The sequence below is a fragment of the Sinocyclocheilus grahami genome, unplaced genomic scaffold (genome assembly GCF_001515645.1).
Source record: "Sinocyclocheilus grahami isolate Dianchi unplaced genomic scaffold, SAMN03320097.WGS_v1.1 scaffold2139.1, whole genome shotgun sequence".
Taxonomy (NCBI): domain Eukaryota; kingdom Metazoa; phylum Chordata; class Actinopteri; order Cypriniformes; family Cyprinidae; genus Sinocyclocheilus; species Sinocyclocheilus grahami.
The window spans coordinates 39,416-51,379 of record NW_015507318.1 but is presented as its reverse complement, the minus strand read 5'-3'; the positions used below and the strand labels follow the sequence as shown (position 1 = coordinate 51,379).

The window sequence follows — 11,964 nt, the reverse complement described above, 5'->3', positions numbered from 1 at the left end:
TGGAAAACACGAAGGAAAATGTGGCCATTTTTGAATGAAAAAACCTACACTGACAACACATATTTAAGAGCTAAATGATCAGTTTTTCATAATAAAGATCGGATTTAGAGACACGAGTGACAAATGCGACGAGAGATCATTATAAAACATCCCCTATAAGTATAGACCAGAACAATCATGCATTACATAATGAAGAACTATAAAAATAACAACAGAATAAATGCATCGTTCCTACCTGCAGAACCGGCGACAGGAAGTGACGTCACGAGGTCCCGCGCCGATGAGAAACACGCGTGGCTCTGTTAGCGCTGTTACACGCGTTTCAGTCAAACAGATGATAAAATAATATATGCATGCTCTTTTTCCATTTAACCGCGTGTATTTGATATGTTTACGGAGGAGCGAGAATTAATCCGCGCCAGGAACTGATAATCAGTAGTCGTGGTTTCCGGGAGGCCGATTAACTTTTTTTTTTTTTTTTTGGAACCTGTGATGCTTTTTTTCAGGATATATATATATATATATATTTATATATTAAGCAGCAAAAAATGTCTCCAACACTGATCATAAATCAGCATATTAGAATGATTTCTGAAGATCACGTGACACTGAAAATACAGCTTTGATCGCAGAAATAAATTACAGTTTAACACATATTAAAATAGAAAACCATTATTTTAAATGATAATAATATTTCACATTTTTCCTGCATTTCTGATCAAATAAATGCAGCCTTGATGAGCTTCTTTAAAACACATTAAAAATCTCACTGACCCCAAACTATTGAACAGCACTGTATACAATATTCCCTTTTTTATTATTATTATTATTATTATTCACTGTGTCTTGTATTTTGTGCACTGGGAGCTTCAAGACAAATTCATAGTAACTGGAAATGTTATGGAAAGCATGTGGAAATGGATTTAAATGTCCCGTCAGACACAGAAAGGCCGTGAAGAACATGGCAGAGGAGCGAATCAGAACTAAACGGACGGTGTTTGTGGGGAACCTGCCTCCCAGCTGCACCAAGAAGATGCTTCAGTTACTGTACACAACTCAAATCAGGATCCTTCTCTGATGTTTCCTCTCAAACCCTGTGTGTAAACACGTAAAGTGGCAGCCATCCAGTGAATAAAGCGTCCCGTAGTGATAGGATCGATTGCTATTCACATGTTGATCTTGTCTGTTCATTTCTAGGAGGAAAGTTCACCCCAAAAAACCGAGTATTAATGCATACATCGTCTTCAGAGAGGAAGCAGCAGCGGCTGGCGCTCTGAGATGGTACAAAAAGTTTTATTACAGCAATATCTTCTGTGACTTTTACATTAAAGGAATAGTTCATCCAAAAAATGTAAATTTGCTTAGAATCTCAGGCCATCCGAGATCAGGATGAGTGTCCCCCAGCGACTTAACACTGCTTTTGTGCTCCAGGGTCACATTTATCTAAGTTTTTTTTCTCTATGGAGAAAATGAATGAGAATGCTAAAACAGTGTTTAATTATCTCATTGATCTATTTATAATACAGTGTCCAAATATGGAAAAACTCACCAACTTTTCCTTCTGTTTCAGAGCCCTGATTCGGTGATGCTGGCGTTAAAACTCAACGCATCCAAATTACTAGAGCGAAACATCAGGGTGAAACGATCTGTCCTCGTGACCGACAGAGAGGAAGAGGAGGAGGAGGAGGAGAGCCGAAGCAGGAGTTCAGAAATAAGACGGGAGGACAGAACTTTATGATGAATCCTGGCAAGAAACAAACACAAGCTTCGTTGTTCAGAGGAGAGACGGCAGATCCTACTGACAAAAGAGGCAGAGGACTGAAAAAGAAATTTAAGCACAAGAAAAAGAAACCAAATGTTCATATTTAATGCTTGTGCTTATATTTTTACAACTTTGGTGTTCTTATGTCACAAGTAAAAATGTGATTAAACACATTGGTGTTTCTGTCTTTTAAAAAAAAAAAAGTATAACATCCTAGAAGATCTATTTAATCCTTATGCGGTGCTAATTTTTGAACCACACTCATGGACACCCGAAATGTTACTTTTTTTATTTTCTTCAGTAAAATCAATAATATAATAATATAATCAGTAAGATATTTTTGTTCAATAATATTGTCTTTTATATTTTGCATTTTGAGAGAATTTTATGGTACTAATTAATATTTATGCAATAATTATCCATTTTTCCCACATTGAAAACAATACAAAAAATATATATATTTTTTACATATCATTTTTTTATTTTATTTATTTTTTATTTTTTTGGAAAGCAGATTAGCGCCATCTGGTAAAAAAACCCCCCGTGTAATGTCATGGTGTAACCACTTTTTAGACATAATTACACATTTTTATTAGGTGGAAGATTTTAATATATATTTAAACAATCTCAAAGACTACTTTTTGTCAAGTTTCAGATTTTTTATTTCTTTTTTGTTAGAAATAGTGATTTGAAGTGTTAGTTTTTGCATTATGATTACAGTCAGTTATTTTGTTAGAAAGAGAACGCTAGGAAGTATTTTGTTACCCATTTTTTGATTCAGAATTTAATTAAAAAATGCAATTCATTCAATAATAATGCTTTATGTAAACACCATGAATGTGACTATTTTTTTACGACCATTTAGCATGTTCGATTCATGCCCTCACTATTTTTGTGTGTTCACATACCAAGTGCCATAAACGTCACCAGATTTCATACCATTCCGATAAAGCTACGATTTGTAAAATTTCGAAACGTAAAATTTTTCGGTCTAAGGTGACCGAAGAACGGTACGTTACTTTCGTCCATCTAGCGGTTTAAACATAAAACTACAAGAAACTCGCGGAGGGAGATTGTTTGGTCGGCACGTGAGTTGTGCTTCGGCTCCGCGGATGAATCGGATGTTTGATCATGATTACAGATGATCCCAATTTCACTAACGACCTCAAAATGAAACGAAAGAGAGGCTTATATGATGCTGTTTTTCTCACTTGATATCAGTTGTTTTAAAATAAGGTTACACAAATTTGGCAGCATTGACATTAAACAACGATTGCTGTATCAGATAATGATATAAACTATAACTCAGCCAACAGACATGGTTTGAGAGTAGCATTGTTTTGTGAAACTAGTCAATGTGATTCTATGAAACTATGTTGATTCGTGTTTTATTATTTGTTTGCTGTGGCTTCGTAGTAGCTTGAACTTCTTTCCTGTATTCATGGATGTGACGGTTTCCCGCAAAATCCGTCACGACAGCTGTAAAATACAAGTAATTATTATTATAGGCTTACCATAGTGATTTAGCATAAAGCAGAAACTCAGTTTTTAAAGATGGTTTTATGACGTACTGTAAATTTGGTTAATTTTGAGGGAAAAAAAAGTTATACTTGTAGCTTCATTTTTTCAAGGTCACTTAATGTTTATCTTTCCAATAATGTTAACATGACTGTAGCGTCTGGACCACTCAAACACACAATATATATTTTGTTAGCTAGATTTAACAAATACTCTGTAACACCCCAGGAAGCTGAACAGGCCCCTGGTTCCATAGCAATGCTGACACCCGATACATTTACGACCTCCTGGAATTTAGGTGAAGAAAATCGCTTCCTTGCCCATAAGGAAAAATCCACAAGGGAAGGACTTTTCTTTGCTAATTAATTAATAGGAAAACCTTTCTTTGAATGAACACACATGATCCTTCAGGTCATTGGGTATATTACTGTCATCGTGTATTTTGTCTTTGATATTTTTAGACTATTTTAGGCATGCTTGTGAGGGAACCCATTCCTGTCATCCTTTCACTATAAGTAACTCTACCATGTCTAGTATCTATGAATTCGTATTCGGATGATCTAATTGAGAGTGTATATTGTATGTTTACACCTACGCAACATATTAGTGTTCTAAGAGTCTTTAATAATTTTTACACAAGCTTCATATGCAAATTACCATGCTTTCAAACAAAGGGCCATAAAAAATGCCCCAGTATCTCAGCACTCCCACTTGAGATTCCGGACTTCCTCATTGGACAAGCCCATCTTGAGAGGCGTAAATCTTTGCAGGCTTTAAAGGCCACACTTCATGTGATCCGCCCGTCGGTGGTTTGTTGGGATTCTGAGAGGTGGTGAGAAAAACGCTCCCAGAACATCATAAGCTAGTGCCAGGCTTCAGCCTTGTCCTTTCCATTTCAATCAAGAGAATAAAACCTTACTTGTATCACACTTGACGTGGTTCATTGTTTGCTCATAACTGGAGTCACTTAATCATGCAGATTTATGCTACAAGCTTTTGTAGAATTGTACAGTAAGAAAGTTATTTCCCTTAACCAGGAAATTAACGTTCTTAGAATTGACAAGACGGTTGACCCTGAGTGGTCAGCTAAATATCTACAGCGGATCTAAAATATGAATAGTTAATTATAACTAGTTATGGTTAATTATTCATATTTCCCATGAGCTGATTCGTTACATGAGTTAATGCATTAAATATCATGAGCAAACGTTTAATAATCAAAGTTAATAGTCGTTTCTACATATATGAACACATTTTAAGTTGCATTAATGAATGCAATGTATGAACATGAATGAACAACAGTAAATGTATTAATATAAAGTTAGATTAATAAAATGCTGTAAATAAATGCTTAGTGAGTTCACGATACCCAAAGATGAAACTTGACCATATGACTATATCTGAACAACATGAGAGCAAATTGCAATTTTGTATCACAAACATCTAAGAGCAGCAAATTATGAATGGCTCTGACACAATGACTCGATACATTGATTTTTTTATTTTGGATTTAAAAAAAAAGAGAAAACTCTCCCCTACTTGAACCGGAGCACCTTTAAACATGCTTCCTATCCCACAATACCACATTAGACGTCTCGCAGTCTTTAAAAACAACTTAAAAACATGAATACAGCAGCACGTCCATCTTCAATAGGCTTGCTTTTTAACATTAGTCAATGAGAGACGAAGGACACTGTAAAGATCCCATCTATGAGCCTCTGCGGCGACATGTTTCATGATTTTGTGAACCCAAAAATGCCTTGTTCGGTTTGTTTTCTGTCATTCAAATACACTAAAACTCACGTCAACTTCAACGGGACAAACTCCGAAGCTCAGATTCAAAACAAAACTCTATGACGTTTGATCCCAAATGCTTCTTTAAATCAGAATCAGTGCGTTAAGTGTTGAGAACTGGATGGAAAGGGGCGGGACAGAGCGATTGACTGACGCGACGCAGACAGGAAGTGATGTCACAGAGCTGCTGGAGGTCTTCTACTCGATGTCGTCGTCACTGATGCTCTGAGCGCTCACGATACGCTGCACGAGAAGAGAGAAGCATTAGAGTTGCATTTGGGAATTTAGAAGACATTTAAATAATAATAAAACGTATGCACTAGCAGCCAAAAGTTTGAGACGAGTAAGATTTTTAATGTTTTTTTAAAAAGGTCTCTTCTGCTCACCAAGCCTGCATTTATTTGATGCAAAAGCAGTAATATTGTGAAATATTTGTACTATTTGAAACAGCTGTTTTCTATGTGAGTATCTGTTAGACTGTAATATATTTCTGTGATGCGCAGCTGTATTTTCAGCATCATTCCTCCAGTCTTCAGTGTCACATGATCTTCAGAAATCAGTATAATATGCTGATTCACTGCTAAAAAACATTTATTATTATTATTATTATGTTGAAAACAGCTGAGTAGAGTTTTTCCAGGTTTCTTTGATGAATAAAGTTCAAAAGAACAGCATTTATCTGAAATAGAACTCTTTTGTAACATTATAAATGTCTTTATCATCACTTTTGATCAATTTAAAGCATCCTTGCTAAATAAAAGTATTAATTTCTGTAATTTCTTTCCCTCAAAAAAATAAAATAAAAAGATACTGACTCCAAGCTTTTGAACGGTATCGTATATAATGTTACAAAAGCTTTTTATTTCAGTTAAATGCTGATCTTTGGATCTTTCTATTCATCATAGAATCCTGACAAAAATGTACTCAAGTGTTTTAAATATTGATAATAATAATAAAAAAATGTTTCTTCAAATTAGAATATCAGAATGATTTCTGAAGATCATGTGACACTGAAGACTGGAGTAATGATGCTTAAAATACAGCTGCGCATCACAGAAATAAATTATATTTTAACAGATATTCACATAGAAAGCAGTTATTTCAAATAGTAAAAATATTTCAGAATTTTACTGCTTTTGCTGTATTTCTGATCAAATAAATGCAGGCTTGATGAGCAGAAGAGACTTCTTATAAAAACATAAAAAATCTGACTGTTCAAAAGCTTTAGACTGCTAGTGCATGCTTTGCATTAATACGGAGCGGATGATATATGCGCAGTTCTGTCGCTCAAGTAAACGTGCGTCACCTGGCTGATGGTGGGCAGTTTAGTGAGGAGCATCTGGAAGACTGGAGGAGGAAGCGTTTGCTGCAGGACCTGCAGGAGCTGCTGCGGCTGACCGCACACAGCGATCGCATTCGTCAGATGATCCACGCCTTTCTCATAGTCACCTGACAGACCGAGAGAAGACCAGGGTTAACACAATCAGTGCTGTAATGCAACAAAAACTGAACACAATCTTGCTGCTCAAACTGTGTAGAACCATTTTTAACATTTGTGACCCTGCAGCACAAAGGCAGTCATAAGTAGCACAGGTATATTTGTAGCAGTGGTCAAAATGCCAAAAATCGTTAGGATATCAAGTAAAGATCGTGTTCCATTATAGAGCCCTGCATTTCAGCCCGGGCCCCGACTTTTTTACACTCTCGGGCGTCGGGCCAATTTTCACGTCATAGTTCAGACTCGGGCCTGTTTTAGGCTTCTCCTTATTTTTTATATTTTAGACATCCATCAATTAGTGATGAAAAAAGATTGCCGCGCTGGTGGAAACAACACGAGACCGTGCTGCCGCGACTGTCAAGAGCGGCTCGACGGTGTTTAGTGTCCAGCAGCAGCATGTGTGGTGTGTGCCGTCAACAGTTCTGCATTCAAATGCAAGCAATAGGCTTAAGCTTGCCACAAAGCACCGGCAAAAGTAATTACCATAAATGTGACAAGAGGAAACGGTAAGGAGATATTTGCGTTATTAACTTAGTTATAAACTAGTGTTTTCTGAGTCGGTGTCGCAAGGATGAAGTTGCCGATCCTGACTCGCCATCTCTTCATTAGACACGCCTTTAAAAAGAAGTGCATCTTTACGGATTATGATTAAAATGAAAGAGTTTTTGATTTGTTTGATGTAGTTAAGTAGTAATTTAAAGCTTTCTATAGATATATTTATCATGTCTGTGAGACATGTATTCGCTGAGTTTCGGTTCATTTTTGTGAAGCGCTCCTGTTCAAGAGGAAAGCGCATCATGTTTGTTTTCTTTATTTTATAAAAACGTTTTGTCGATATTGTGAGTGCACACAAATAAAATGTGTGCGGAACACATTTTTAGCAAATAATATTTTAGAATACGCACACATTCGCTCTTATTTGTATGCCTGATATGTCGAAAATGCAAAACATTTCTCGTCTCGTCACACTCTGTTACACGAATCATGTAAATTATACCCTATTTTCCATTTAAAACGGCGAAATTTGAAAAAAAAAAATTCAAGTAGTTTGCATTAGTTTGCATCGAAGGAAGCCCCGCCTTCTGAATAAAACAGCCAATCGCTAATCGGTAAAATCACGCGTCACTGCAGCTGCCGTTAGAAGCTCCGGTTGCTATAGAAACCGCGTTCTGAGAGGCGCGCAAGCGCACAGCCTAGTCAAGCCTAAAAAATTAACTTTTTTTTTTTTAATGCTATTTGAGCAAAAGAAGCAACATTCGCGCTCTGCTTGTTAACGGTAAACTCCGTCCCCTTTGATTTGATTGTCCATCTCAATTATTTTGACATTGACGAGCGCTGTTAGGCTATGTTTAAACTAGTGTTTTCGTTTTAAAACGCATAACTTTTGCAACGGTTAAGGTCCGTTCACAGCAAGGACGATAACTATAAAGATAACGATAAAGATCTAGTTCTAAAAATCGTTCTCAATATTAAAGAACAGCAGAGTCCACACCACAACTATAACGATAAAGAGAAACGATATAGTTGGGATCACTTTCCAAACTATTTTTTCCAGCTGATGAACGATAAAACATTGACAGCCAATCAGAATCCATCCTGCTGTAACGAGCTCGAGAAGTTAAAGCGGCAGACGAGCGTGCGCTTAGAATAAACAGAGGATATCGTTCGCTGGTGTGGACGCTAATATCATTATCTTTATAGTTATCGTTCTTGGTGTGAACGGGGCTTTACGCCTGTCCGTTACACTACCCCGGCGTTTTTGACTTTCGAAAAGTAGACCGAAATGAGATCTCACCCTGCGCCAGCAGCTCTTCTCCCAGCTGAATCTCCTCGAGGAAGAACTTCTGAACGGCTTCAGCGTCTTTCAGGTCTGGTAACTGAACAAACACAGAGATAGAAAAGAGGAAAAACATTCGGGATCGTTTTCTGTGGCTGTTTCTCGATCATGATTCACTACATCAAGAAAAACTAACAGAGATGTGTGTGACATTACCCTTGATAATCCAGCTGTCTCCTGAACCGCCTTCTGCTTTTTTCTTCCTGAGACAAAATCACATTCATCAACTCATTAACACATCTGTCTGACGAACTCATCACTCCATCTGCATCTTACTACTACAGAAGATTAACCTGTTCACTATAGCGAAGTTTAAGATGTTTTATAGACGGATGGATTGCACCCTCCTCTTCTCAGACAGAAGTGTAATTATTTTTACCCAAAGCTGCAGCTGTTTTTTGCGAAGTCTGGCAAGTTCAGCGCAGCGCGGGAGTCCCGCCAGGAGACGGAGGCAACTGAAAAAATCTGCTGTTACGACTGGAATAAAATACACCACGAGTTGAGCTGCTGCCCAGGAACGTCCCACCAAAGGCCTTTATGGCAGCAGAGGCTGTATTTTCCATGAACCCAGAGCTGCCTGATGTCATGCGATGTGTTTTCAAGGAGGAACACGTAGTGGAACCTGGAGCGGTGCGATGTAGGCCACGTTCAAGGGCTTTTTCATCATTACAGGGTGGGGTTTGAAGCCAAAGCCAGAAGCACAGAGAGCCAGAGCTCTTGTTTTTTTGTGTGCTGGTGTGGTGTTTTTGGCCTGAGGTCTCTATAAAGCCTCTGCGGTCCGGCTCTTGGCCCTCAGCGGTTTTTTTATCTTTTAGAAATCCTCAGGTCCAATCACAGCGTCCGACAGCTGGATAATGGAAACGGGAACTCGACACCTGCTCCCCGTTTCTGCTCGGATTCTCCGACGCTGTGGCATTGAGAACGGTTGAGAAGGTGTGAAAAACCCTGAATGTGTCAGTAATGGTGTTTTTGCAAGCGTGTGTGTGAGAGCGAATGTGTTTGCGACACAAGAATAAAACTGGAAGTGTGAGACGAGATTTCTGTGTGTTCAGTAGGGGTAGCTGCTGCTGCATCACACACTTACACGCTTACACTCACAGAAACAACACCAGAGGAATGAGAGCTCATAACACGGCCGCTTTAATGCACAATACATAGAAATCAACACCGACTGACTGTTTACTCAGTTCTGGTTTCTGGTCTTTTAGTGAATGATTCATCAGCGCATGTTTACATTACATTTATGCATTTGGCAGACACTTAAAATCCATTCAAGTTATACTTTCTACCATTCGTGCATTCCTTGAGAATTGAACAATAGTATTATAAAAAAAAAATATATATATATATATATATATACACATACAGCGTGTATATACGTGTGTATGTATGTATATGTATGTATATATATTAATGTTATTAATATTACAATTTTTTAAATAAAAGATATCTGTGTGAGAAATATTAACATTTTTAAAGAAAAAACATTTTATTTTATTAGTGTTAATATACAATTATAAACTGTATTTACTCTTTAAATAATATTATAATATTATTTTAAAGAATAAATATAGTATATAATTTTATAAGTACTTATTAGAATATTTTATTAATATTATAGTATTATTTTAAATAAAAATTGCCTTGATAACCTTTCATAATAATGCAATAATGACTATTTTCAGTTCATCTGCCGTCATCAGTCCCGCTTATTTATCAACAACAGTATTCACCGTCCAATCAACTCCTCATGAGGATTTTTTACATCGAACATGCTGTTTAACTTAGAAATACGTCATGTGTGTCGTTTCATGTGTGTTACCGTGATGGTGTTTAGTGTTTGTGTGAATGACACACTGTGCACCTTCTATATATGTTATTATTTAAAAGCTGCTTGTGATGGGCTTTGGTGCATCATGTGACTTTCTCATCACCTCCTGCATTTGGTGGTTATCAGTGTATTACAGATTTCAGTACTTCAATAGGTTGGTATATTAACATTATATCAGGTAATGAAATTACGGTATTTTACTGTAAGTTTAAGTAAAACCGTAAAACCTAAAATGTTGCTACCGTAGTTTTTATGGTAAAATTCCGGCAACCACAGCTGCCGTTTTTTTACCGTTTTACAGTTGTTTTAAAATAACGTTGCAAACGTATGGCAAACGCTGACAGTAGACATAGCGATTGTTATTCATACCAGATAATGGTAGAAAGTGTAACTTGACAAGGCTGTTTGTAGGAGAATACACCAAAGCAGTAACTGGTTTATAGATTGGCATCGTTACCAACATAAACATTGATTTGTGTCTTACAGTCAATGCGCAGATAATGTAATTCAATGAAACCATGTTGATTCGTGTTTTATTATTACGGGTGTGTTGCTTTCAAATCCTTTCGGTTCGAGGTTCGGTTGTTTTGTCTTCAAGCCACTTTCACTGCATAACAGTAGCTAGTCCGACCTTCTTTTCTTTATTTATGACACAAACTCGCACGGACGAATGACGGAAGTAGGCCTATGCAGTTTCCCGGGAAATCCGACCCGACAACTTTAAAATATGAGTCATTATTATTATAATAGGCTTATTATAGTGATTTAGGCTGGGGAGGGAAAACACGGTGTGGAAGATGCTTTTATGATGTACTTGCTCATTATTAAATGTGGTTGTTAGGGAGACTGTTGTGGTTTAAGAATATTGCAAGGATTTTGTAAGTGTGTTGCTTCAGTTGCTTGGGTTTTGGCACCAAACGCTGCAAGTACCCTGACAGCACACGTACATCACGGAGACGTCTATTTGACGTCTGCATTTACATCTGCAAGACGTATGTTTTAGTGTTTGCTCATCTGCAGTATGTCTATAGGACGTTTCCTATCAGATGTCAAATAGACGTTTAGAAGATGTCTTTAAGATTAAGAATGAATGTAAAACTGACATCTTAAAGACGTCTGTCAGACGTTTGTACACAGCAGATGCTTTCCAGATGAAGCGATCTTTAACAGACCTCTTGCAGACGTACGTGTGCTAATTGATTTGAGTAAAATACTATGCAGACACCACTGCACTGCATGCATTTGTAGTGCGCATGCATACTGTACACAAGGATGACGGCTCGTCTGAGATAGCAGCGGCGTCTGGGTGAAACGCTTTGAGGTGAACAAAAGCCTCCTAGTGTTGCATTTCCAGGCAGGAGACGAGCGCTAATCCGCACCTGCTCATCGGCTCTCTTCAGATCCTGTGTGTCTCTGCCATCCGCGACGGCCAGCCAGGCACATCCACAGGAGACTCTTGGCATGGTGCACGCGGGCTGCAGATGGCCTGGGATTGATGCTCCGCACGCTGCCTCCTCCTGCAATGGATCTGATTAAAGCCTTTGAAAACAGACAGGCATTGATCATGTCGAGCTGCATCCGAGAATACCAATTAAACCCTTTGAACTCCCCTTAAATTATATCACCATCCAATAATTACGCATGCATGAATAGTAATCATCAGGAAGAAACCTTGTTTTCTCTTGTCATCAGGTCCAAAGCTGCATAATCACTGTAAAAAATGA

The 11,964-nt window shown here is 37.7% G+C and overlaps 1 protein-coding gene across 1 annotated transcript; it reads right to left on the bottom strand.

The window, feature by feature from the left end:
* Window positions 1–4,766: 4,766 nt before the first annotated feature.
* LOC107574183 (mitochondrial import receptor subunit TOM20 homolog B-like) lies at window positions 4,767–11,703 on the bottom strand. Its single transcript, XM_016260648.1, has 5 exons — window positions 11,502–11,703; window positions 8,566–8,636; window positions 8,368–8,449; window positions 6,381–6,523; window positions 4,767–5,317 (listed from the first exon to the last, which is right to left on the bottom strand). Exons 1-5 carry the CDS (start codon window positions 11,701–11,703, stop codon window positions 5,273–5,275), a joined length of 543 nt encoding a protein of 180 aa, XP_016116134.1. The 3' UTR covers window positions 4,767–5,272.
* Between the last annotated feature and the right edge of the window lie 261 nt (window positions 11,704–11,964).

What these genes read in the sequence shown, in the direction of transcription:
- LOC107574183 (XM_016260648.1), bottom strand. Translation starts at nt 11,703, where the DNA reads ATGCCAAGAGTCTCCTGTGGATGTGCCTGGCTGGCCGTCGCGGATGGC. An exon ending in AGCCGTCATCCTTGTGTACA is followed by an intron (nt 8,637 to 11,501) that starts GTATGCATGCGC and finishes TGTGTTAATGAG; the next exon opens with TTGATGAATGTGATTTTGTC. An exon ending in AGAAGAGCTGCTGGCGCAGG is followed by an intron (nt 6,524 to 8,367) that starts GTGAGATCTCAT and finishes TCGGTCTGTCAG; the next exon opens with GTGACTATGAGAAAGGCGTG.